The sequence below is a fragment of the Camelus bactrianus genome, chromosome 33, assembly GCF_048773025.1.
Source record: "Camelus bactrianus isolate YW-2024 breed Bactrian camel chromosome 33, ASM4877302v1, whole genome shotgun sequence".
In the NCBI taxonomy this organism is placed as follows: domain Eukaryota; kingdom Metazoa; phylum Chordata; class Mammalia; order Artiodactyla; family Camelidae; genus Camelus; species Camelus bactrianus.
In genome coordinates, this window is record NC_133571.1 from 16,893,828 (window position 1) to 16,921,457 (window position 27,630).

Here is a 27,630-nt window from a genome sequence, read left to right on the forward strand (position 1 = left end):
GTGGAAGAACTTATCGTGCACAAGACAAGTCAGGCACTAAGGATGCGGGGGTCATCGGGGGCTGGAGGGAGCAGGTGCAATTTGAAGGGGTGGAAGGGGGAAAGGCATGGGTCGGGCGGCGGCACGTGTGCACTGGGAACAATGTTTCTCACCTCAGGAACGTCCCATCTGATCATCATGACATAGGAGCTCCCTAAGCAAATGGGGCTTGTAACAGTATCAAATATTAGAGGACGGAGATCGGTCTTGATCTTATAGGCATTGAGGAGCCGCTGCAGTCTTTGGCGCTCAGGGGCGTGGTAACAGTGGTATTTCAGCAGAAATACTTCCATGAAGGTGTGCACGACAGATTGAAGTACTGATCCCAAGGCAGGGAGAGCAGTTGGGTGAGACAAAGGTTTCTTAATTAAGGATTACAGCAGTGGGACTCAAAAGCAACTTGAGGTCAAGGTCGATGACACAAACTCTTCATAGTTTCCAAAGTACTTTCTGTTCTATTATCTCTTTTGTTCATATAAACAACTCTTTGGGGAGCGTATTATTACTCTCACTTTAGAGCTTAAGAGAGTGAGATTCGAAGGGTCTGACTGACTCCCTCCGACCTGTTCCTGTGATTGGAGTCTGGACTAAGACCTTGGTCCTCGCTTTCCAGAGTCTCTGTTCCTTCCGATACATTTAACGACCTCTTCTCTTGTTTTTCATGTCCCTGTTAGCACCCAGGCTAGGGAAGCACCAACGGGGGCCCAAGACCTTCTTAGAGAATGAACACTAGGGGAGGTCAGAGATTCTTGGAAGAAGTCTGCTGTGCAATTTTGAATTACTTGCGTCACTATGCTGACATTCTCTGTCCTAGCTAACCTCCAAAACCGTGAATTCAATAAATGCATTCAATAAATTAAGTGCCAAGTATGTGCCAGGTACTTGACTAGGTACTTGAGATCTAGAAATGAACAAGGCCAAGTCCCTGCCCTGAAGAGCCTTCATTCGAGGGCATCACTGTCCACTCGAACATTCTGTGGCAATGAGAATGTTTCTATCTGCACATCCAACATGGTAGCCACCAGTACCTTCAACGCAGCTAGTGTGATGAGGAACTGAATTTTTCGTTTTATTTTGCACGTGGCTAGTGGCTAGCGTATTGGCCAGGACCGTTCCCATTGAATGATTTAGCAGTGAGGGGAATCCCAAAATTTACACTCAATTGCTAAGAAAGGCAAACGACAGGGCGAGATAAGTCTTTTCCTCGGAATAATAGAGGCTGCCTTTCTGGCACGTGGCCGCCCTTCCAGAAGCGGAGATGGGCCTTTTAGCCTTCTCTTCCTCAAGGAAATCATCTTTGCGATGCGCTAACAGTGGCATCTCATTTTCCTGAAGGATCATTCTCTTCGGGTCTTAACTACTGAACACAGAACAGTGGGTGGAGGAGCCCAACCTGTGTTGCAGCTCGAGGAGCAGCTGAAGGAGTCAGACTGAGCACCAGTGACTGAGAGGGAATATGGTCCCCTCTGGCTGGGATGAGGCAGAGTGAGGTTGGAAGCTGCCCCTTGTAGGGAGGGCTGCAGTTGACATGCCTGCTTTCCGTTGCTTGGGGTATTGTAAGTGTGACCCCTGCTTTGTACCCAGTGTCAGTGCCCCCTGAGGATTCTCCGTGACTCCTCTCTCCCTCCCTCCCTTACCGGCCACTCTTTGTGATCTGCCCACACCTGGCACTTCTCATTGTCATTTAAGGGCAAGGGAACAGCCCAGCTTCCTCCCCTTGGTGTGTAGAAAGAAAAGAGAATCCACAGGACACGGAGCTCACAGGCTATGAGAACTGGAAGGGGACTTTGAGATCCATCGAAGTCCTTTCCATTTTCCACAGTCCCAGGAAGGTTAGGGACTTGCCCAGGGTCACACAGGGACAGATCCAGGACAAAAACTGGCTGGACCACCAGCTCATTCTTCTCCCAGGGAAGCACAACAGACAGTCAAAGGGGCAGAGGGAAGACACAGGTTGGCACGGTGGGGCCGGGTACATGATGAGGATTTGTGAGTCCTGGATTCAGAGTTAGTTCTGTATCAACTCCCCACCACCTTAAGGAAGTCCTGTTTCCTCTCTCAGCCTCAGTTCCCTGCTCTGTGAAATGGACACGTTAGCCTCCCCCGTTCACAGTCCAGTGCTGAGTATGAGTTTCATTGACTCCCCAGAGCTCTTAAGCACGTTTGAATGAAGCTGACACCCACTGTCACCTCAACTGCACAGCGCCGCGAACCCAGTTTAATACATAAGCACAAGGAACATGCATCCCCTTGCTCCACTCAGCTTCTCAATTTCCCACCTCGTCCATGAAAAAGACTCGGATAACCCAGATAGCAGTTGACTTTTTGACTTGTAGCCTTCTGTGGAACGGGCCTGAGCACTGTATACTTTGGGGGGGGGGGGCGGTGAGGGGGCAGGAAAGTGAGGATCAGGTTATGGATTAGGGGAGGCAGCTCAGGCCAGATAACGTAGCCACTCAGAGTGATGGTCTGGCACCATCTGAAGGGGCTTCGCCCAGACAGCTTCAGAAAAGCTTTCGATGTCATTGAAAATGGTTCTGCAGAGCAAGGCATGCTCTCTGCTCTTATCTCTCCCTCCCACCCTGGGAGGGAGGCTTATCAGCCCAGGGGGAAGCAGGCAGGGGGGAAGTGACTCATACAGGATTCTCTGGGCTGGGGACAGAGTCAACACAGCCTTCATCAACTGAGGCTCAGAGTCCTACGATAAAGACTGGATTTATACTTAGAAAAAAGAGAACAGACCAGAAGAAGCACTTTTGTAAATCTCATGGCTAAAGACAAGCCTGGTCCAAGCATAGGTAATTCATTCTAATCTGCTTTGGTTTTCTTACTCATTGGTTAATTTGATTGCCTGTTTCCTGGGGTTCAGAGCTAACGTCAGAAATCGTCTGTATCCAAACACCGCAGCGCCCCTCTCCCTGTTGCCATGGAGGGTGCCGGACGCAGGTGGTCTGGGCGACTCAGGAGCTGGTTGAGGCAGAGGGTCAGTTAATTAGGACGGAAGGAATCAAGCCCCACATTTAGGCATCAGATGACCCTATGTTGGCCTGAGAGAAATCAAGGCTGACTGTAGTCAGGGGTGACATCTGAATGTGGCAGTAAAAATAAACTGCGTGAAAAATTGTTAAGCGCTTTTGGCCTTGAACGTCATGCAGAGCTGTCTCGAGCTGCGTCAGGCCCTGTGCGTGCGGCGGGGATACAGGCCTCCGTCTTGATCCCTGGAGCCGGTGACTGGGTTGGATTCTTAAGCTTGCACGTGTTTTCGCTTCAGCCTAGTAACACTGCCTCCCTCTCTACACCTCAGCTTCCTCATCTTGTAAAACATCTCAAAGACCTGCCCTGAAGATTAGATCAGATGGTGCGGGGGACACTTCCTCCTTCCCCTGCCTCCTCCCTGCAGCACCCCATTCATTCCCAGCGTGTGGTTCCTACATCCCAGGGCCAGGGCAGCTTGGCTCCTTGCAGACTCTGCTCCCTTCACACCGGAGGGTGGGTCTAGCTGTTGGCAAAGGCAGCAGTGCCCCGGTGTGGAGGGCCGCGGTAGGGCGGGGTGGGAGGAGGAGGTGGGGTGTAGGGGGAGGAGGGGGAGGAGGTCAAAGGACCTGGGGCGGGAGGGCTGCCCTGCCAAGACCGCACTGCGGGGGCCCACGGCAAGCCCAGAGGTTGTGTCTTGGTGCTGCTCCCTGTGAAGGGGGTCCCAAGACCACTCAGCAAATGAGCACCTGCCCAGGAGCTCAAGAAGTGGTTCTAGACGGAAAGGGAATCGAGCAGCGCGGTCTCAGCAGAAAGGCAGAGACACCCAGTAATGTGCCAGGAGCCCAGCCTGGGGACTTGGGAGACCCGGCTTCCTGGCCTGTCAAGTCATTTCCCTCGGTCGGTCTTAGTTCTGCATCTGTCACATGAGAGGATTGGTCTTGAAGGCCTGAAATTCTGTGAGCATCCTAAATATTGTATCTTAATACATCCACTGTCAGCAGAATCTGAAGCCACAGACACAGACACGCTGTGACTCTCGGAGTGCCCACCGTGGTCCTGCATGTTAGCAGACATCTGATAAACCTAAATGTTCTAGACTGTGGGATCCTAGGTGAATGGGCTGTATTTCTCTATCCAAAGTATGCAGTTAATAATTGCTTTCCAGTCCCTGTTTCCTTCTCTCCTACGGCCCTGAGGGAGGAGGAGGCCTCATGAGTTGGAAAGGCTCAAAGTGCTCAGAAGCCCAGTGAGAAGACAAGAACTTACTTCAGAACAAAACAAAGCAAAACAGCTCCTCCTTTGAGTGAGGCTTCCTGAGGGTCCCCGGGCTGCCCAGGGTGGCAGTGTGCTTATCGGCCAGGAGACATGGCCTGATTCCCTGCGTGAGCTCTGGGCGCCGAGGCCAGGGGTCAGGACACTGTGGCAAAGGGGTGATGGTCTGGGAACTAGAGTCGGGCCAGCAGACAAGAGGTGGCCCAGGGAGCTGGGACGCTCTCACTTCCCGGCATGTTTGGTAAAGTTCCATTGACAATACAGAAGGTGCCCCCATGAAAGGGGAAGCAGTAAGTCATTTCAGGAAATGGAGCCTGACCTCTCAGCAGCCTCGCCGCGTTGGAACAGGCGGGGTAGAATTTCCTGGGATGTCAGCTGCAGCGCACACCTTCCAGGCATCAGCCAAGAACTGTTGCGTCCAGGAGAATCCCCAAGCGAGCTTAACCTTGGAGTCGGGAAAGTTGGGGAAGGCAGTTTGCGGTGGGGGTGGGGAGCAAACCAGGGGCTGCGGAACACAGACCTCGAAATCGCCACTTCTTCATGCTGGTTCGCATGACTGTAACAGAGCGCTGTGACCTGCCTCAGTCACCCAGGGGACTGAGCTCAGAGAAGTCAGGTCGTTGACCGCAGGGTCTTGAATCTGGATTCCAGCCCCGCTTTGTCTGACTCCAAGTCTGGGTCCTGGCCGCTCCATTCGACCCCTCCCTTAAGTACCAAGCTATGACTCTTGGCCATGTAATGGCCTAAATCAGGTTTAAATGGTGGCAGGAATGAGATGAGGATGTATTCATGATGAAGGAATCAGATCAGCCAGTTTCAGTTGGTTCTGAGATTGACGCCTCCTCCCATCTGCTGCACTGAACACCTAGGTTTCTCCTTAAGGCTGGGGTTGGTCTCACCAGCTGTATCAGCCAACGCTTAATCGATGTTACTTCCCTGCCTAGCGTCCCTTTCCTGAAAAGCTGGACACCCATTCATTTCCTGTCACTCCACACCAGAAACTTAGTGACTAAAAACACACATGTTTATTGTCTCACAGTTTCTGTGGACCAGGAGTCCAGGCTGGCTGGGTTCTTGGCTCAGAGTCTGCCTGCAATGAAGCTGTGGGTTGGTCTGTGTTCTTATCTGGAGCTTCAGCTGGGGTCCACCTCCAGCCTCATTCAGGTTGCAGGCAGAATTCATTGCCTGTTGGTTGTAGGACGGAGGGCCCCAGCTTTTTGCCGGCTGTTAGCTTGAAGCCAGTCTCTGGTCTTAGAGGCCACCTGCATTTCCCTGCCACCTGGGTCTCTCCATAGGCAGTTCACAGGGCCAGCAGGGGAGTGAGGCATTTAGAGTCTTGTATGTGTAGCACAATGGAATCGCAAAGGTGACAGCCATCCCCTTGGCTGTACAAGGTAACCTAATCATGGGAGGGACAGCATCACCTTGGCCACATTCTCGTGGACAGAAGCCAAGCATGGGTCTCGCCTGCATTCTGTGGGAGAGGATTACACACGGGAAGCAGGGACCACTGAGACATCACCATAGACACCACACCGGATATCTGTACCTTTAACATGTTCATGAAGTTCACTTTTTTAAAAAGCTTATTTAACACCTACTATGTGCCAAAGACTAGACCCGCTATTAGGACTACAAAGTATGTAAGAGACGGTCTCTCCGTCAGGTAGCTCACAGTCATCATGGAAGACAACTCATTTAAGTGTAATGCAGGGTGGATGGTGTGGTTTGGGTGCCCAGACCAGTCGGGGACAGCTTCCAGAGGGGACAAAACCCACGGGGAATGTTAAAACATAGGTAGGAAGCAGCCAGGTAAACTGAGGGTAGAGTCAGCCTTGCAGAAATGGGAGCAAATAGGAGAAGGGTGTGGGGTGAGAGACAAGAGCCAGGGACCAGGATGCGCGAGGGTGAGGCTGAAGAGTCGGCAGAACGAGGCCATGGGAGGTGCGGGGTGCGTGGTAAGGGGTGCACGTGTTCTTAGAGATGATGGTGTTTACAAATAGGATGGGCGTGCTTTAGACGGACCCCTGAATGGCAGCAAGTGTCTAAACTAGCCAACCCCCCTTTGCCCTGAGTCCCTGCAACCCTTCCTGACACCTCTTTTTGTATTACACCTGTAAGTGCGCTCATCACTCATGCGGTGGACTCCAAGACTGTCCAGATCTTCTGCCTGCGTGGATTGTGGGCTCCACAGATACCTCCCGAAATAGGTGGCCAGTGGAACAGGATCGGCTCTGGCAGACCTGGGTACACACCGATGACTCAGTGATGTCTCTCTGCCTTACAGCCTCCTTAAAGGTCCAGCCAAGAATCCCCTGATAACAACCTGTCCTCCTGGTAGAAAACTCTCAGCTTAATTCTTCAAAGCCAGCGCTTAAATCTGTTTGCCCACGTGCACCTTTGAAACCGACCTCAATCACTTAATGGATGGAGAGGCATGGGGGGGGGTGCTGAGCAGAACATGAGTTTGACATGAATTTGAAAATAAGGCCTGTTTTGATCCCAGAACTGTCGTGGACTTATTGCATGCCTTGAACACTGATGCCTGTCTTTCTACACCACGGTTTCATCGTGTGTAAAATGGAAGCAGGAATACCCACTCCACCAAATTGGCTTAAGGATTAAATAAGCTGTGTATCTGTAGATACACAGCACATGACAGGGGCTCTGTTAACGTCAGCATCCTCCTCCTTCCAATATCTGTTGACGTCGTCATGGGATGACTTACTTCCCTGGAGGGCAGGGGCCACGATTTCCTGTCTTTATATTCACTTAATGCAGTGTTTGGCAACGGAGCTGGACACAGTGCATGCCGATGAAGGAGTGTTGCATGGAGTGAAGGAACAAACAAATGAACGGCTGAGGGTTAGACTGAGAAAGCAACGCCGTCATGGTTTGAAGCCAGTTCCCATGGAAGATTGTCCCTGCGCTTCACTCACTGTGGTCAGAAGCAAGGTGGCCGCGCTGGTCCTGATGGCCGTCTGCCCAGGAGGCCGTGTGGTCCAGCGGCTGAGCATCCGCTCAGTCCCAGTTGAGGGACCCGGGCCACGTCCTACAATTGCTCTAAGCCTCACTTTTCTCACCTGTACAGTGAGGGCAATAACAGCACCTACCTCAATTGCACGAGATCATTTATATTTAAAATGTTTAGTGCGGTGCCCAGCTCCCGGCCCACACTCACTACACATGAGCGAACAGACCACTTGTGTGAAGCAGGACTTGGCGACGGTGTCTGGCAACAATGGCTCTGTTTGGTCTGTGTGCTTTTCTCTGACCCACAAATGCTGTGAGTCAGAGTCTCTCATGTAGCTTTGGGCTGAAACCATTTCCGAAGGACTAAAAAATCACCCATGTTTAAGTATTTTTAGCTGATTCTAGTGGCTCAGAGAGAGAGGAGGGGGGAAGAAATCAGTGTCTGCAACCTGAAATGACTCTTCATTTTCGTGTGTTTCTCCCAGAGTCTTTTTGGTGGGGTGGAAGAGGGGCTGTTCCCTCCCTGTGTGTTAAACCCCACTTGCCAGTTGCTGCGGTCAAGATTAAGCTCCCAGAACCAGGGACCTCACAGACCTCAGAGCGCTGGGCAAGAACAGGCAGAGTTCTAGTCACACCTCTGCCATCTGCTGCTGTGTGAGCTGAGCATGCGTTTTAACCTCTCTGTTGCCTCCTTCTCAGCTGTGAAATGAAAACAAGGAGGATGCTCTGCCCACCTCTCAGGGCTGTTAGGAGGATCCAGGAGGGATTCTGTAAGAGGAAAGCTTCATCACTACCGTTGTGTTTAGCAGTGAGCCCCATCCTCCTCCTCCTCCCCAGGCAGGTCCTGCCTCCCCGAGGACAGTCACTTCTTGGCTTTCTGTATCTTCCTGCAGAAGCTCTCCTGCCTTCTGCACACCTCAGAGCACTCAGGGCTCCCCGTGGCTCCGAATTAACCTCCTGCCCTCTACCTGGTCCCACAGGGACACAGCCTCTTTTATGCAGCAGACACCTCTGCCCCCCCGCCAGCTGGACTTTCCTCTGCAGGGACGCAGAGACTCGGGACAACAGACGCTGCCCCTCCAGGGCTGCCTGATTCCCATGGTTTTCTATAGAACCCGTAACCTAGAAACAGAATCTTTGGGGCTGATGCCTTCATGTGAAACTGAACAGAGCGGCTAGTTAGAGCACAGACCCACATTCCACCCCCAGGTCTCTCCTAGAGGAGGAAAAGTGCATGAAAGCACGCAGAAATGGTGAAGCCCCGGAGAGGACAGAGGAGCTAGTCATCAAGAGATAAGTCGTGGCCACACCGATGGAGCACCTATTCTAGGCAGGGGACTGGGCCAAGGGTTACTGTGACATTCGTGATTTCATTTCATCTGATTCTGGGATCCCTGTGTCCTCAGCTTGCTGCATGTCTTCCGGCAAAACAGAGGCAGCTTCTGATCCCCTGTTGCTCAGGGAGTTGTAACAGCTGAGCATGTGCAGTGGGTTGAACTTCTGACACTTTTATCCTGTTCTCCTGGGAGGTGGTTCAGACAGTTTTACTCTGCAGAGTGGGGAATGCAGGCCCCACAGGGAGCACTAGTAACAAGATCGGAGAAGGAAAAGGGAACCCTGGCCAGCCTCTCCCCTGTGCCTGGTGACTGTGGACCCCCAGCTCAGGGTGGTCTCTCCTCTCCTTGGCTTCCTTCAGGGAGCAGGAACTGTCCCTCCCCTGCCCCGGGCCTCTCAGTGACTCCCAACGTCCTTCCTTACGGAGTCTAAACTCTCTGCCTGCCTCCCCACAGTCTGGGTTGTGTCCCCCAACGCCCCCAGGAAACCTCCTGTGGACTTTCTCTGCACCAGCCACACATCTCTGGCTGCCTCTCCCTCGGCGCCTTTCCCTGTGGTACTGCCTCATCTGGAGAGATTTTGTCTCCCCTCAGATCTCGTATACTCGTCAAGACCTGCCCAGAGGGTTGTAGCTTGTTTCAGAAGAGAGGGGATCTGGGCCTTCTGATGCCCAGTCTTGAAGGATTCCTATTAGCCTGGAACTTACAGGCATTTGTTCTGGGAGAATTGCAAAGACTGTTAACTAATATGCGCAGGCATATATGCAAATGTGATTTCTAAGTGCCTAGTACATGCCGGACGCTGTGCCGAGCTCTTCAGATACGTTCTCTGACATTGATATTCATCATCGTTCGGTCCTGCAAGGTAGGTATTGTCATCCCCATTTAAGAGACTGGGGAAATGAATCTTAGGATAATTAACTTGTCCACAGTTCCGCAATTAGTCAGAGCTGGGCTCCCAAGAACGGGTTCCTTTTATCCTGCAAAGGCTCCCTTGTGCCTCCGTGCAAACACTCATTGATCCGAGGGGGAGGCAGGGCCTTGTCTGGATCCTAGGGAGACTTACAACAGAGGCAAGGAGAAGTGTGTTTTCTTAAGTCACCACCCGTGGTCTAATGGCTGGTCTCCCAATGACAAACTGCTGCCTCCCTCCAGCAGAGGCCAGAGCTCCAGCCCCTTCCGAGCAAGAACAAAACGGGGCCTCTCCACGTGGGCTCCTGAGCCCAGCCACCTAAAAGCATCAGGGACCCTAGGCCACATTGTCCCTGCTAGCCAGCCCCCGAGGAGCGCTGCTTAACAGGCTCTTTATGCGTTGGACAATTGAGTCTTGCTGATGGGGGAGAAAGGCGGGCATCATGGCAGGTTGGAGCTCTTCCACAGGAAGCCCTTCTTAAGCCCCCAAATAGCTCAGCAACCTTTTTTCCTTCTCTGATTAGCTTTATATATATATATTTTTAAAAGCCCACAGCTTTTTCCTCCCGTCAGAGGGCCTTTTGATGGTAGCGTCCCCGGCCCCCCGGCGGGCTTGCTCGCCCATTGATTATTAGATGGACGGCTCTCAGACAGGCCGCAGCGGCCGAAAGCACAGGCCATTAGCCCAGCCAGCTGAAGGGGTTCACTGCCAGGAGACTGATTCTGAAGTCGGGTCTTTATGATCAATATATCTTTCTCCATTAGGTTCATTTCCTCCAAAGGAAATGGGTAGGACCATTATGGTTTATGTGTATTGACGGCCTCTCCACTGCCTTCCATCAGCTTCACAGGGAGGAAACCAGAGCCGGCAGCGACTTCAGAGATGAGGTTGTTAAACTGAACTGCCCCCGCTCTTCGCAAGCCTGTCTCACTGGCCTTGGTGGCCAAAAGCAGCCAGAATTCCTTGTGTGAAAGGGATGGAATAAATGACTTGTTTATATAGGAAAAGAGTGGCCAACTCTACCAGGTACAGAAAATGCGGCATGAGTTGGAAGGACTTTGTGCAAAGAACTTTCCAAGCACAAGGGCTGTTAGGTAGCAAAGGAACATTGCTGACTCCCTTTTCTTAAAAGGTTTTTTTTTGTACCTGGTAGAGTAAGAACAGGGAAGATTCCTTCGAAGGCACAAACTCGAAGGGGTACAACTCTGGTCATCAGAAGGAAGGGACAGGATGGTCTCAAGATCCTTTCCAGTCATGGGATCACTGTTTATCACTTACAGTTGCTTCTGAGGACCTCAAAACACTTGACAGATGTCACATCTCTCTATCTCAACCTTCTTGTTTGGGCATTTTCACCACCTTTGGAGAAATGACTTCCTTTGGGAAACAACAGCTGAAAACTGGGTCCTGTGTTCTAGCTCCTGCAAGGGTCCCCTGGGGCAACAGTATTTGGCCAATCCTTGATTTTCACTCGAGCCAGGAAGGCTCGGCTGGAATAGCACCTCCGCCCCCTTCTTGACTTGTGTGGCTCTTAGCCGCTCCTCAAATGCTCCCCTGCATTTGTGAGGCCTCTGGCCATCAATAAAAGTGGGATTAAATCTATAAGGATCTTACTAGCCACTGGTAACCGAGAGGGTAACCATATCAGAAACTGAAGTCTCGATTAACGGGCAATAATGAGTGAGAGGAGCAGCAGGATGTGAATTTCAGGGGCTTAAGCTGGTTGCTCTCTAAGCATCTCCCATCGCTGGTCACGGGGGCCTGGACTCCTCCTGTCTGCTCTGTCTTCTGTGTCTGTCCACCCCATCCTCATACCCTGCTGCTCCTGACCAAGGGGCTCTGCACATGGGGGATACTCTCTCCTGCCAAGAAGTCACGTTCCAACCTGGAAGGGTACCCCAGGAGTCTGGAGCAGACCCCCAGTGAGAGGTTTAGGGGCCACTTCTCTCTGGTTCTCCCGACAAGGTTTGGAGGCCACTGGCTGAGATGCCCCCCAGGGTTCCAGGCTCATGCTTCGACTACTCAGTCTATGCCTTTGATGGATGCAGACTTTTGTCAGAGCGTCCAGAACCAGCCCCGGGACTGGGACAACCACAGAGATGACTGGCCAAGCTGACCTGTCAGGGGAGAGCCATCCTGGTCCAGGGAGGCTCCTTAACAATACCAGCTTCACCAATTATCAGGCGGCTTTAACGCCTATGTGCCTGGTACATCCATCAGTGACTTCCTTATCCTTATTTTTCTCCTACTGAAAAAAACAGGTGCAGAGTTACCTGCCTGCCCTCTGTTCTCAGGGTAGCTGTCAGCTTCAGGCAGAATCAAGCTGCCTCAAATCCATGAAGAAGGTCAGCCCTGAGCAGGTGACACTTCCTGGGGCACAATGAAAGTCACTGCTGTTTCTACGTAAAACCACATTACAAAGCAGCGTCTGTTTTTCACATACACCCTAAAAGAATTCCTCAACTTTAGTGGCACCAGCGGCCTCATTATATGACTAAGACTCTCTGACTAGGAAAAACAGAAGCTGGGCTTTAGCTAAGTTTGCCCATCCCCCAGCCTGGTGACGCTCCAGGGAAAAGAATGAGAGATCTTGATGAATTAGGTCATCTTTTAATTGAATTCACAGTGTTACATGTGGAAGATTTGACAACTGGTACCCTGGACACTGAGAACATTTTTTAAAATCTTCTATCAGCATTAAATGTTTCTAAAATTCAAGACTGTCTTGGCTACATGAAAGAAAGATGTATTTTAATTTCAGTTGCACAGGAAGCTTTATCCACTTGGAGGATTACATACTTGACCCCTTGTCTCTTCTCTTGCACACAAAAAAAGTCCTAGGTCACAGAGAACGAATGCACAGAGTGGATGGGATCCTGAGGCCACGAGCACACAGCTACCAGCAGTCCTAAGCCCAGGACTGAGCAACTTCAAGTAACTGGAAAGCTCAACAAATTCGTTTCCTACTTAATTGAATCAAGATCTTAGATTTTAAGGGAATATATTACCATTTCCATTAGTATAGATGCTGCCCGTTGCTTTTCACTGCAGGTGTCAGACTTCTGAGTTGTGTCAAGTGAAATAAAATAGGGGCTGAACTGTCCTTCGAAGGACTGTGAGAGATGAGCTGCCCTGGAGAACCTGGCGGGAGGGGTGACCCTTCTGCATGAGCCAGGGATGGCTTGAATATTTACTGACGTCAGTATTGAACGAGTTGGGAGCTGAAGGTATTCCTTAGACAGGAGGCAGGAATCCAGTGAGCAGCCTGAAAGCAACTTCTGGCTTCCAAACAGAGACCAGGACTCATGGTCAAGGTAACAGAGAAAGCTTTCAGAGTACAGCACGTGGCAACTCGCCCGTGTCTGTTCGCGATACTTGGTGTAGCTCTAGTTAGCCCAGACCCCCAGGTTCTCCAGGGAACTCATCTCCCACCCACTACCACTCCAGCCCAAACTTGTTTCCACCCCTGCATTCTCTCTCAGGGATGGCTCCACCATCCACACAGGTGTTCAAGTTACCATTCCTAGTCCGTCTCCAAGTTTCATTCAATCAACAAGCCAAACATCCTTCCCAACATCCTGCTTATAGTTCACCCTCTCAGTGTCCTCCTTCTGATCTACCATCAAGGCCTTCTAAACAGCATACAGTTTCTCTCCCTTAAATCCATCACTCACCTGCAAATCTGATCATGCTTGACTTCATTGTTCCCCACTGCATCATTCCCCGAGCTCTCTAAACAGCAGACACTTTTGGGAGCTGTCCCCCTGCCTCCCTGCTCAGGTTCATCTTGACCTTCTTCCAGCTTTACCACTTTTGCTCTAGGGTCACCAAATTCTAACTTCCCTGCACATACCTTGCTGTGTCTTGCCTTCCTCCATCAGCCCTTTTTTTTTTTTTTTTTAAATTCTTATTTTTTTTTATTGAAGTGTAGTTGATTTACAATGTTAGTTTCAGGTGTACAGCAAAGCAATTCAGTTATACATATACATACATATGTAAATATTTTTTCAGATTCTTTTCCATTACAGCTCATTATAAGAAACTGAACATCGTTCCCAGTGCTATACAGTAGGTCCTTGTTTATCTATTTTATTTATTTATTTATTTATTTATTTATTTATTTATTTTTAATTGAAGTACCATCAGTTATAATGTGTCAATTTCTGGTGTACAGCACAATGGCCCAGTCATGCCCATACATACGTGTATTCGTTTTCATATTCTTTTTCATTAAAGGTTATTACAACATATTGATCATAGTTCCCTGTGCTGTACAGCAGAAACTTTTTGTATCTATTTTTATACATAGTGGCTAACATTTGTAAATCACAAACTCCCAAATTTATCCCTTCCCACCCCCTTTCCCTGGCAACCATAAGATTTTTTTACTATGTAAGTCTATTTCTGTTTTGTAGATGAGTTCATTAGTATCCTTTTTTTTTTTTAAGACACCGCATATGAGTAATATGATATTTTTCTTTCTCTTTCTGGCTTACTTCACTTAGAATGATGATCTCTAGGTCCATCCATGTTGCTACAAATGGCATTATTCTATTCCTTTTTATGGCTGAGTAGTATTCCATTGCATAAATATACCACAGCTTCTTTATCCACTCATCTGTCGATGGACATTTAGGTTGCTTCCATGTCTTGGCTATTGTATACAGTGCTGCTATGAACATTGGGGTGCATGTATCTTTTCGCATTAGAGTTTCATCCGGATATATACCCAGAAGTGGGATTGCTGGATCATACAGTAAGTCTATTTTTAGTTTTTTGAGGAATCTCCATGCTATTTTCCATAATGGCTGCACCAAACTACATTCCCACCAGCAGTGTAGGAGGGTGCCCTTTTTTCCACATCCTCTTCAGCATTTGTAACTCATGGACTTTTTTTTTTTTAACATTTTTTTATTGAGTTATAGTCATTTTACAATGTTGTGTCAAATTCCAGTGTAGAGCACAATTTTTCAGTTATACATGAACATACATACATTCATTGCCACATTTTTTTTCGCCGTGAGCTACCACAAGATCTTGTATATATTTCGCTGTGCTATACAGTATAATTTTGTTTATCTATTCTACATATGCCTGTCAGTATCTATAAATTTTGAACTCCCAGTTTATCCCTTCCCACCCCTTCCCCCTTGGCAACCACAAGTTTGTATTCTATGTCTAAACCCATGGACTTTTGAATGATGGCCATCATGACTGGTGTGAGGTGATACCTCTTTGTGGTTTTGATTTGCTTTTCTCTGATAATTAGTGATATTGAGCATTGTTTTCATGTGCCTATTGGCAATTTGTATGTCTTCATTGGAGAATTGCTTGTTTAAGTCCTCTGCCCATTTTTTAATTGGGTTGCTTGTTTTTTTTGTTATTAGGTTGTATGAGCTGTTTATATGTTCTGGAAATTAAGCCTATGTCAGTCACATCATTTGCAAATATTTTCTCCCAGTCCGTAGGTTGTTGTTTTGTTTTGCTTATAGTTTCCTTTGCTCTGCAAAAGCTTATAGGTTTAATTAGGTCCCATTTGTTTATTTTGGCTCTTATTTCCATTGCATGGGTAGACTGCCCTAGAACATTGCTAAGATTTGTGTCAGAGAATGTTTTGCCTATGTTTTCTTCTAGGAGATTTATTGTGTCTTGTCTTATATTCAAGTCTTTAAGTCATTTTGAGTTTATTTTTGTGTATGGAGTGAAGGAGTGCTCTAACTTCATTGATTTACATGCTGCTGTCCAGTTTTCCCAACACCACTTGCTGAAGAGACTGTCTTTTCTCCATTGTATATTCTTGCCTTCTTTGTTGAAGATTAATTGACCATAGGTCTGTGGATTTATTTCTGGGCTCTCTGTTCTGTTCCATTGATTCATATGTCTGTTTTTATGCCAATACCATGCTGTTTTGATTACTTTAGCTCTATAGTATTGTCTAAAGTCTAGGAGGGTTATTTTTCCAGCTTCATTCTTTTTCTTCAATATTGTTTTGAAATTCTGGGTCTTTTGTGATTCCATATAAATTTTGAGATCATTTGTTCTAATTCTGTAAAACACACACACACACACACACACACACACACACAAAACAAAAAAAAAACTGTCCTGGGTAACTTGATAGGCATCGCATTGAATCTATAGATTGCCTTGGGCAGTATGGCCACTTTAACGATATTGATTCTTCCATTCCAAGAACATGGGATATCTTTCCATTTCTTTAAGTCATCTTTAATTTCCTTAATCAATGTTTTGTAGTTCTCCAAGTATAGTCTTTAACCTCCTCGGTCAGATTTATTCCTAAGTATTTTATTGTTTCAGATGCAATTTTAAAAGTGATCATTTCTTTACTTTCTTTTCATGCTAATTCACTGTTAGTGTAAAGAAATGCAACTGATTTTTGAATGTCAATCTTGTATCCTGTTACCTTACTGAATTCTTTTATTAGCTCTAGTAATTTTTTTGTGGAGCTTACGGTTTTCTATATACAGTATCATATCATCTGCACATAGTGACAGTTTCACCTCTTCTCTTCCGATTTGGACCCCTTTTATCTCTTTTTCTTGCCAAATTGCTGTGGCTAGGACTTCCAAGACTATGTTGGACAGACTGTTGAATAGGTGAGAGTGGGCATCCTTGTCTTGTTCCATATTTTAGCAGGAAAGTTTTCAGTTTTTCACCATTGAGTACTATGCTGGCTGTGGGTTTGTCATAAATAGCTTTTATTATGTTGACGTATGTTCCCTCTATACCCACTTCGGTAAGAGATTTTATCATAAATCAGTGTTGAATTTTATCAGATACTTTTTCTGCTTCTATCGAGATGATCATGTGGTTTTTGTCCTTTCTTTTGTGGATGTGGTGTATCACATTGATTTGCATATCAAACTTTAGATCAGAAAATGACACTTGATCAACTCTGGGTTTTATCTTTGGTTTACATTTGGTTTCCTGGTAAGAGCTCCTGGGGAGGAGAAGGGAAAAAAGAGAATAGGAAGGAAGAAAAGCAGGAGGGAAGGCGGGTGGGAGGGGGAAGTGATGCTGCTTGGTCTCCCACAGGTGGAAAGGGAAAGGAAGGAGGGCAACATGTGACCCTGGTGGTAGGGTAGAGCCGTGGCCCTGGGCCAGAGCCACCGCGAACCCAAAACTCTGTAGAGCTGAGAGCAGACAGTGGGGAGGAGATCTCCCGGAGTGAAGCAAGGCAATCAGTGGGTGCTGCCCATTCGTCCCCAGCTGGCTAATTTCCTTGCAGCTGCTTGCCCGATTTTTTGATGAGCCATTGCTTTTATATGATTTATGCTGTTCTTCCCCATCATTAGGAGGCATAAGGGTTTGCTTTCGTTTTGTTATGTTTTTTGTTTTTTTTGTTTTTTTTTTGTTTGTTTGTTTTTTGTTTTTTTGCACTCCTCCAAGAGTGAACCCTAGACGTAATTGGGAAGATTAGGACCAGGGTCAAGAGTCAAATTTGTGTTCTCATGTAATAGAACTACAGTAGTTCAGCTGTCTGCTGATTCCAGCCATGGGAGTCCCACCTGAATCACTGGTTGCTATAATCCAATGGCTGGACTGCTCTCCTTTGAGCAGACAGGGATACTCCCCCTTTATCTGCTCAAGGTCCCCAGCAGGCACTGCCAGTGTCTGAGTCACTCTGAGGGTAGCAGCCGTTTAGGCTCAGCCTGGTGTTTTGGGGTCCACCCCACACACCCCACTGTTCTTGGCACTGGCCCCATGGATGGACCACGGAGGTGGGAACTCTATGGCAACAGTCTTTCTTCAGGGGGCTGGAGCAGGGAGATGTGTTCTGCCACTGCCCGTGTGCAGTCTGTTCTGTGGGCAGAGTTCTGGGAACAAACTCAGCCCAAACCGCCATCAGCCTGGCAGTGGGTGAGGCAGCAGCTCTGCCGGTGGCTGTGACCCCTGGGAAGCAGGGCTGTTCCTCCTCCTACGGCCTCCTGCCTCAAGAATCTCACACCTGTTTCAGATCGGTAACAACTTCCTAGAAACAAAGCCAAACAAAAAACCACTTTTATAGCACGTTGCTGCCAGGAAGTTCTTTCTGGTGTCTAACTGGAGTCCTTTGTGTTGTAGCCAGAGCTTATTTTTCGTACCCTCATCGGAGAAGGTACATCAGATATGATAACCAGACACAAAACTGAAGCCCTTTCAGACTCGTCTTCAGAAAGAACTTGGGTCTCCTTAACATTTCTCCACAGCCTTATCCCCCAAACCTTCTATCTATCTATCTATCTATCTATCTATCTATCTATCTATCTATCTCAATTGTATCTTTGAATCCTCTCCAAAACTTGTCTTTAGAGTTACAGGGACCATAACTTAATTAGTTTTTTCATTTCCAAAGGAATATACTCCTAGTGCTAAGGAAAAATAAATAAAATTTCAGTCAGATATATTTCATTGGGGGAAGAGCCTAGAAAAAAAGAAACTGGATCCTTTATATAAATAGCATATTGGACCACAAATGAGTTTTCCTTTTCCCAATTGTTTCTGAAACAATAAGTCTTTTTTTGGTGACCTTAATCCCTCAGAGAGTCTAACCTCTAAAAGGCCATGCTTTGTGTTCTTCTGTGGGTGCATGGCTTCAGGATCTGAAAAAAGCGAGATGTGTGGCAGGAAAGAGGGGGTTCCCTGTGTTTCCTGCCTTTTCCGCACCAGCTTCTGTTCCAAGGAGTTCTGAGGAGTCTGTCTTGCTTTTGCAAAACCTCATCTTACTGTAAGTAGCTTGTCTTCTAGGATGCTGTTCTACTCAGTTGTGCAGTTTCCTTATTCTGGTCATTTGGTATCTGTGCTCAGATTTTCGTGGAGGAAAGGAAGGTATTTCTCTTTGGGTCGTGGAGCAGCACCACCATGGCTGGCCTCAAACCAGGCTGAAGCCTCCGCTGTGACCTTGACCTCCTTCGCCTGAACTTCGCCTTGTGTGAAGCCAGGTGTTGCGCCTCCAGTTGATCTCTGGTCATCATCACACCATCAGCGGTTCTCATTGCTCCAAGAAGGGATGAGGAAGGAGGAGTTGGGGTCAGCAGCCAGCTGGGAAAAGGGTGCTTGGAAAGAGCATCAGTTTACACTAGAAGTTCCTCCCCTCTTCTCTCTCCCTCGGACCCTGAATTGGTGCAGCATAAAGGGGCAGGAATGATCGTTTACTGATCGCCTCCAGGGTGTCAGGCACTGTTCAAGGTTCCTCACTGTAGAGAGGAACTAGGTGTCTCCTGCCCCCACAGCCCCCACTCACAGCCCACCTCTACCTCCCCAGGGGGGCCCACGTTCTTCAGGCCACACTTGAAATGTCGCTTCCCTGATGAAACCCCCCCACCTCCCCGTCCAATGTGCTTAGGGTTGCCTGCGCTCTCCCCTCGTTGCACTGACCACTAACGTAATTAAATAACCACCTGGGCAATTAACATTGTCACGCCTGCTCCACTGAAAACTCCACAAGGGCAGGGCCCATAGAAGTCTTGTTTTGTCCTGTATTCCTAGAGCCTAGCACGGTGCTGACAAAGTCATAGCAATTCGATAGGTATAATTTGAACAAACATAAACTTGAATGCATGAGTGGATGCACAAATAGCAAAGCTGGATGCAAACCCAGAACTATCTGGCTTTTGGAGACCAGTCTGAAGTTTCAGAATTGCTCTACTTACGTGCTTGTGCACTGGGCTATGACTCGTGGCGAGAACCACCCTGTGACACTGCCCCACCATTCACAGGGCTTTGTCTCTCCAGCAGTGGGAGTGAGGGCCGCCCTTCTCCTCCGGCATACCCTTTACCCAGGGCTACTTGTCCCGAAAGATGTCTGTAAAATAGCTGGAGACAATGGATCCAGTCTGAGGCTGGTGGTGGTGGTTGGAGGCGGGTGGGAAGAGGCACTGGACTGAACCAAACTAATTGTCCTTGTGGGCATCTAGCCTCAAGTCTTAATACCCTCAGCACCGCTTTCTAACACACTTTGCCAAGGGGCTGTGGGTAAGAAATGCTCTGTATGGGATCTGGGTCAGGAAGAGGGAGTGGGTGAAAGGGAAGGAGGGAAAAGCGAGACATGACAACCTTTAGGGAGCAGAAATAAAAGTCTGATGTGAAAATAACTAAAAATAGATGGCATGGGCTGTCAGACTGCATGCAAATCCAGTGCTAATTACATGGAAATTAATCACAAGTCCAACATCCCTGTGACCCTTGGGGAGTTGTCCTGCTGCAGGTGTCTCCCCTACACCCCTGGGTAGGCTTGACAACCTGCTGCACAGCCAGCTCTTGCCACTGCAGTGAGAAAAGCAGATAGGAGGCTAAAAATACTAATAATAGAAATCTGGTTTCTTCTTCCAGACAAAAAGCCTTGGCATCCACAGGAGGAAGAAGTGTTCAGGCGGCATGTGACTGGTTGGTATGAAATAAATAAATAGAGAAAATAGCACGTAATTAACTCTAAGTGTCTGTGGATGAGCAGGGATGTGCAGCCTGTCAAACGGGACCTTGCGGCGGGGAGGGGAGTCGAAAGGCCATGTGACAAGCCCAGGGATGAAGCCATTTGCCGCCTCTGTCCTGGCCCCATGTGTGCTCTCCTCAGAGCTGTTTCAAGAAATCCAAAGCATTTCTAAGACAGAGCCCCCATCATGATATCTACCCCTCTCCAGGTACTTAAAGATCCACTTTAGATCCTGGGCAAATCGATTAAAAACATCCTACTTACCTTCCAGTATATCACTACCCAGGGCCGACCCCACAAGGTGACCATCCCGAAGCCCCCCCTTATCTTTGGAGACACCTGGGTTTAATCGTAGATGCACTGGAAGGGCAGGCCAGGCCGGGCCGGTCCTGGTGGATGGGAAACAGTTTAACGTTTATCTGAAATGCTTGCTGGAGAGCAGAGCAGCTTCTGGATTTTTGTAGGGAGCTGTGGGGTGCAAATGCCCTAGGACAGGCAGGGGAAGAGAAGTCGGCACCCCCGAGAGCTGCTTACCAGGTGTGAGCTTCAAGGGGCAGATTTTTTTTTTTAACTGAAGTATAGTTGATGTACAATGTCGTGTTAGCATCTGGTGTATGGGATTAGCAGATACAAAGGGTAGATTTTTAAAGCACAAAGTTGAAAACCCTTCCCCTCACAGGGCTGGGGGAGGGCTGGGGGTGGGGCCTGCCCAGGGTGGAGCTCTCTTTCAGTTCTTCCTTTGCTTCCCTCATCTCAAGTGACGCCTGCTCGGCCCCCTCCTCTCTGGCAGGTTGTTCTCCCACGTCGGCGACCCCTTCCTGGATGACCCCCTGCCCCGGGAGTACGTCCTCTACCTCCGCCCCACTGGCCCCTTAGCGCAGAAGCTTTCCGACTTTTGGCAGCAGTCAAAGCAGATCTGTGGCAAGAACAAGGCGCACAACATCTTCCCCCACATCACCCTCTGCCAGTTCTTCATGGTGAGCACCCCCCCACCGCTGCCGCCACAGCCCTGCCCAGTCCCGGATGCCCGCATCCCACCAGCCCTGGGAGCGTGTCAGGACGTGGCCAGCAAGGGTCACGGGCTCCAGAGCTGGAGGAGCCTTCGAGGAATCAGCGGCGTCTGCGGCTGCTCACCCCAGCCCCTTTCTCCTGTCTGCAGAGACCCAGGAGCATCCGGGGTCCAGTGTGATAGCATTGTGGCCACAGCATGTTCCTCGGGACCCTGACCCCACTGCCTGGCAGCCACAGAGGGAGCGGACTCTCTAACCCCGTTTCACTCCGTCTGTTGTCTGCCCCTCCCCCCTCATGAGGGAAGAGCAGCCGTCAGAGAGCTGGGGAGGAGACACGGAGGCTGTAGACGGGGCAGGTGACTTGAGCCATGTGGACACTGTCCACAGGTTTTGCTTTGCTCCATCTTTCTAGAGGCGGCAGAGATACCTCTCCCCCAGCATCGTCCCCCAGTCCATAATTCTAGCTGTCATGATGCTTACTTAACCACTGCACTAAATCCCCCTCGTTATAATAAATGTAAATACACTTCATCTACTTCAGCTCTCTGCAGAGACGGAGAAGAACTGATTTCTCCAGCTAGAGTCACGATGAGGCAGAATGGTAGCGTTTTAAGACAATATGTTTGTCTAATATTTTGCATTGTTTTTCCAGAATCTCATTCATATTCCCACCCCCACCCTCCTTTCATAGGTGAAAATCTGTTCACACCTTCTCTTTCACCGTTCACGCTGAAAATTAAAATGATCATCATTTCCTCTTAGTCATCCCAGGATCTTTCTCAAAAGCATTCAGAGTTTTAGACAATCTCATTCTTTGTCCCAGTGCTCTGAAGAGGGTGGGAGAAGGATGTTACAGCTCTCGGAGCCTCATTCTCCCCAAGCATCCTGGGGGTGGAAGCAGAGTCAACTTTTGATCATCTAAGCAGAACAGAAAGGGCACAGATGATGCAAAACAGTGGAAAATACACAACTTATCCTGGGGTGCTATACACTCTCCTGGCACGTCCCTCGGGCTCCCTTTCTGCTGGACCAGTCCCGCTGCATGCTGGCTGAGTTCAGAGGAGCACATCAGGGCAGGGAGAGTGGGGAGAGGTCATCCATTGCCCGGCTGGATAATCCATCCCCAGGTATAACTGGGAGCCTGCAGGTCTTCTCCCTCCTCACAGACCAGACGTGGTGGTTTAGTCATTGCATCATCGGCCTCCAGCTCTGGGCAGAGGATGCCAAATTTTAAGTCACACCAGACATCTCTGTCCCCTTGTCGCTGAACGAAGCCTCTTGTTTCCCTGCCAGTGTGAGGACAGCAAGGTGGACGCCCTGGGGGAGGCCCTGCAGACGACAGTCAGTCGCTGGAAGTGTAAGTTCTCAGCCCCGCTGCCCCTGGAGCTCTACACCTCCTCCAACTTCATCGGCCTCTTCGTGAAGGAAGACAGCGCAGAGGTCCTCAAGAAGTTTGCCGCTGACTTTGCTGCAGAGGCTGCCTCCAAAACCGGTGAGCTGGCACGGCTGCCAGGCCGGCCCGGGGCATGTGAGCCAAGAAGTCGGGAAGGAAAGGGATGGGAAGAGGTGGCGGAGGAGTGGGCTGGGGGCAGGAGGCCCTGCGGGACTGGGCAGGACCTGGCAAAGCACACGGCCCCTTCCTGCAGGACCTCACACCTCCTGCTCCCTTTAAAAAGTATTAAACTACTGTTCTGCCAGCCTCTCTGAGAGCAGGTCCAATGCCTGCTCCCCGACACCCACGTCGACGGCACTGGAATGTTCCCCACTGAACTATGGACGTGTTCCTTTGTAGCACCTCCATTGCCTCCCATTTAAGGATTAAGAAATCTTCCTTTCCTCCTCCCCACCCCCTTTCCAGGCAGGCGTTTTCTGGGTCTCCCCATCCCCTCTGTGAGGACCCTGGCCTTTGCTGGGGGGCCGCACAGCACCGAGAGGAGAGTGGACCCGCGTAGCTTCCGATAGTAATCAAATCCACCGGGCCAACACCTTTCAGCTTGCTGAAGCCCATGAGTTAGGCCCCTGAGCTTCAAAGGTCTGTCCCCAAAAGTCACCCCTTCATGATGTCACCTCTCCTGGCAGCTCTCAGTTCAAGCCAACAGCTGAGGTTTACTGTCAAAGGGATAAGCTTTTGAGGGTCACTCAGGGTGTGTGTTGACTTAAAGGCGGAGGCACGGAGAGGGGACAAGAGGCAGAAGCCGGCAGCACTGCACCACAGGTGCAGACGGCTCGGGGCTCAGCAAGAGCCTCACCTGCAGGGGACAGACGGACAGACGGACAGCGGGGTGGGGGGCGTCTACTGGCTCCCTTTAGAACGAAGTCACAGTCAGCAGGTGTTGCTCGGGCCTCCACCGTGTGTTTACAGGTGAGGAATGCGACAGGGAATTAGAGGCCAGAGGCCCACTTGGGAAACCTGATGCAGGCCCCGTGTGATAAAAGGCCACCATCCCGTCAGGGTCATGGAGGTGGGGTACCACCTTCCCAGAATAAAGCAAAGTCACCTTGGGAAGATGTTGACCCGTCAGGTGGGAGAAGGGCCCCGGAGGAGGGCAGGCAGCATGGCCACGGGCAGGAAGGAGCAAGGGACGGTGCGGGGGCCCCCTGGCCAGAGCGGAGGGCGTGCGCTGCACAGCGGGGTCCTGAGTGCTGGACGCATGTCCCTTGCTGTTTTCACCCCCAACCAGGGCCCTTGTGCTCAGTGTCCTTTAACAGAAAAGCCCCAAACAAGGCCCAGGACTGCAGGAAGAGTGTGGTGAGGCCCGCGTCCCTGAGCAGGACCAGAGCCAGGTCTCCTCCCAGAAGAACCTGGGCCCTTAAGTCACCTCTGTCCATTGGGAGGGAGCCCCGTCTTCCTAGACCCCTGACCCCTTCATCCCCGGGGATGGTCTCTGCTCTCTGACTTCAGTGAAGCCCGCCGCGTCACAGGAGCTTAATAATTTAGAGAGATGGGATAACAGGCAGGCGATTCCCTGCTCCCGTCCGCCCACCGCAGGGAAATGGCTCGTCATCACCCCACAGTAGCCCTTGTCAAAACCACTAAAACTCCCCCAAGGACCAAATCTAATGTCCTTTGTAGCCACAAAACCCAAACCCGTCACCAGTGAGTAAAGCAGGTCTCGGCCAGAGCTGTGGCCGAATCTTCCAGCACGGATCCAGGGAGAGGCAGCAGGGCCCTGGCTGGCTTCCCTCCCAGTCCCTCCCTGACCATCTGCAGCCACGCTCTGGGGACTGGCCAGTTGGCTTCTCGCCCCTGGTGTTGCCCCCTGGTGGTGACTGGGAGAACTGGGTGGCCCAGAAAGCAGGCCTCCAGGTTTTCACCTTAGAACCCATCCGTGCCTTGGTATTCAGAGGTGTGGCAGACCCACATTCCGTCAGTGAGTGGATGGACTGTGTTCTTCCATCCTTGGTGGCTTAAGGAGGTTCATCTGTGTACATTTATGCCTTGAACAAAAAGCCCACAGTTTGCTGAGCGTGGGGGAAATCTGTGAACAGGACACAGGGCGCTCGCCTCCACAGGGGGCTTACACCAAAGAAACGCAGGGCAGGACAACAGAAAAAAGTGCTCACAATCAGATCCGACTTCTACTTCTAGCTCTGTGTGAGTCGAGAGCCCCTTAATTTCTGGAATTCCCTAAGTTGCCTCTGGTTGCATCCTCTTCGGTGTTCTAGCCTGGACAGCAGGTGACTCTCCCCCACTGAAAGACGTACAAAAGAGAATAAAAGTCATTGCCTTGTGCAGGTAGGCTGATTGGTTTTGGTTTGGTTTTTAGGGTGTCTGAGAATAAGTCTGCATACTTGAAGCCCGTGGTTCTTGGTCAGGGGTGACTTTGCCCCCCAGGGGTGATTTGGAAATGTCTGGAGTCAGCTGTTTTGGTTGTTGCAGCTTGGGGAGGGGGCACGACTGGCATCTAGCAGGTAGGGGCCAGGGATGCAGCCAAAGACCCAGTAATGCCCAGGCCAGCGCCCACAACGAAGAGCTATTTGACCCAAAATGATGTTGAGAAACCCTGTTTTAATCTTCGAAAAGAATGCATCTTTTTTTTTTTTTTTTTTGGCTGATTTCTCCATCAGAACCACCCAGAAGCTAAGAGCCTTGATTTCAGAATGAAGGCAATACAGCTTTGAGAGTCACACAATTACAAAATGTGCCCTTTATTTCTACATAAATTAGCTCATCACTTTAAGTCTTGGTTTCCTCCTCTGAATGGGGCTGGAGCTGTGGTGAGGAGCTGCCGACCAAAATGATTACCTCTCAACAGAGCTACTGCTCCTACAGAAAAGCCAGACGTGCGGCTCTCTCTTTCTGGGACTGGGGGTTGTTACCCCCCAGCCCCACCCCACTCCACTCCTTTTTCTGCTGCTGCGAAGGAGAGAAGCAGCTTTGTTCTGACAGAGGGACTCCCTCCTTCGCTATGTGGGAAGCAGATTTATCAGGACACCTTTCTGTGTTCTTCCCTGTGTCTCCGCGGTTGCTCCGAGTACCATATTCATTAGCTGCCTGTTTCCTTCCTTCTTGCAGAAGTGCACGTGGAACCTCACAAGAAACAGCTGCACGTGACCCTGGCTTACCACTTCCAAGCCAGCCACCTGCCCACCCTAGAGAAACTTGCCCAGAACATCGATGTCAAACTCGGGTGCGACTGGGTGGCTACCATATTCTCGCGGGATATCCGATTTGCTAACCACGAGGTAAGGTCTCACTCTGCCTCCTGCCTCTGCCAGGGGGCCGGGGGCGCAGTCAGCACTGGGAGCAGCTGCAGCTGCGGGGAGATGCGCACCAAGGAAAGCGATGCAGCGAGCACTGGACCAGGAGTCCGCCGGCTGACTCGCTGGCAAGCTTTGAGCTTGGTCCTTCCTCTCTGGGTCCCGAGTGGCTCAGCGGTGTAATATCCCCAGTGTTCTGTCTGCACTGCCAACCTTACCAGAATGATACAGAAATAAGGTGGGAGAATAGATAGGAAAGTTATGTTGGGAAATTTTAAAATATTCTATCAGCTCATGGAATTAATATATATCAGCCTGATCTTCGGTGAGGAGAATGCCTAAATACCAAAAAAAAAATCTCTGAACACAGAGTCAACAGATATTTACTGAGTCTCTGTGGCATGCAAGTTACCAGGGAACAGATTAGAATTTTAAAATGTGGCCCTGTCTTCAAAGAGTTTGAGTCCAGTGGGGACGAGGGAACAGGCACACGTGTGGTGGAAGCACAGACCACATATTGTGAGACTTTGTTTGCATCTCGTGGGAGGCAAGAGGGGGAAAGCTGAATCCCGCTACAGGCGGAGAGACTGGCCGGGCCCTGGCGTCCTTCTTTTGAGAATCAACATTGTTTTCCAGGACAAGCACGTGCCATCTCTCAAAGTCAGGTTGTCCTTTTTTTCCTGAAGGAGAAGCTGAGACGCAAAGAAATGAGGCAGCTGGTCTAAAGCTTAAATAGCAATTTAGGACCAGAATTGAAGCCAGAGAATCCAGGGGTTCTGACCAATAAAGACGGGCAAGCCGTCTAAAAAATGAGCACATTGTTTGCAAAAATTGTCATCCAGTTTAACTACACTTATGAAACAACGCTTGTATTTGTTTCCAGATTTTTCACCAGCAGAAGAACTGATGTTTTGGTTAGTTTACGTAGCCTTTTAACATCTCTCCTAGATATTTTAAATAGAAGAAACAGCTCAGAACACAGGGTCCAGGCCAGGAGACCTCACCGTTGTTTTGGAAGTGTTGGAAAGAGCCAACCCCTGAGAGAGGTCCAGGCCTGGGCCCGGGGCCCGAGAGTGGCAGGGACGGGCAGCTTCGTCTGACTCTGCTGATGGGAGTGTCAGGCCCTCCTTCCAGGCACCTGATGCCAGTAAAGACACAGCAAGGAGACTGGGCTTAATCTCACTGCAGAATTCTGACATCTCCTGGATTTGCTCAGGATGTAAATAGAACAAGAGAGGTGTGGCTGATTGGATTCCTTCCGAGGGCAGAGGGAAAAAAAAGTCAAGGGTGGTGTGCAGAGGGACTGAGAGAAGTCACCTTTCCAGCAGAAGGAAGGTGGCAGTGGAATTTTCCGAGGAATATCTTCGAATCAACACTGCCCTCCAGTTAACGCAAAGGGTAATTGCTTTCTTGCCTGACCCACATTCTGCTCACTCGGCACTGAGGGAAGGAGGCGGCTAGCGCCCCATGAATTATCTTCTAAAAATAACATGGCCTCTTTTATCTCTTATTTGTAAAAGCTCATTTATTACTGTTCCTCCCGATACCGCTCCCCCTCTGAGGTCATTTGGCTTTACCTGAGCTTCCCTGCACATGGCAGCGTCGCCCCGCCTTCCTCCTCCTCTGTGCCGAGAGGCAGGGTTGATCGATCGCGCCAGTGACATAACAGATGTCCAGAGAAGGCGCGCGGTTTAGGCTGGGACACACAGCAAGGGAAGCCTAGGAAAACGCTGGGTCTCAGCCCTCTGCTGGATGTGGGCGTGCGCATGGCTGCTCGTGCTTCATGGCGTCTCTTCCCGGTTAGTGATTCCAGTGCGCCTGCCGGTCTTCTGTGCCAAGCAATACAAACCTGGAGGAGGGACAGAGGTGTACACACAGCATGCATTTTGGAGTTTAGACACACTGGCCCCCTCATGTTAGCGGGGGTCAGATTCACTCTCCCAGCCTCTAGAAGCCCTCAGTCCTTGGTTGTCTCATGTG

At 49.8% G+C, this 27,630-nt stretch overlaps 2 protein-coding genes across 7 annotated transcripts in view; one reads left to right on the forward strand and one right to left on the reverse strand.

Annotated features, from left to right (window-relative positions):
* Positions 1-27,630, forward strand: part of UBASH3B (ubiquitin associated and SH3 domain containing B) — a 131,279-nt gene that overhangs the window by 78,182 nt on the left and 25,467 nt on the right. For 2 of the 4 annotated variants that reach the window (XM_074357097.1, XM_074357096.1), the window contains exons 2-5: positions 19,840-19,893; positions 20,730-20,916; positions 22,243-22,441; positions 25,466-25,635. In XM_074357097.1, coding sequence (XP_074213198.1) covers positions 19,840-19,893; positions 20,730-20,916; positions 22,243-22,441; positions 25,466-25,635 — 610 coding nt within the window. Of the gene's footprint in view, positions 1-19,839; positions 19,898-20,729; positions 20,917-22,242; positions 22,442-25,465; positions 25,636-27,630 lie in introns of all 4 variants that reach the window. The other 2 variants (XM_074357098.1, XM_074357099.1) reach the window with 1 other exon arrangement.
* Positions 22,631-27,630, reverse strand: part of LOC105078643 (brain-specific homeobox protein homolog) — a 136,875-nt gene continuing 131,875 nt past the window's right edge. For 2 of the 3 annotated variants that reach the window (XR_012503856.1, XR_006719032.2), the window contains one exon: positions 26,768-27,499. The gene's annotated coding sequence lies outside the window, so the exon portion shown is untranslated. Of the gene's footprint in view, positions 25,864-26,767; positions 27,500-27,630 lie in introns of those variants that run through there. The other variant, XM_074357100.1, reaches the window with a different exon arrangement.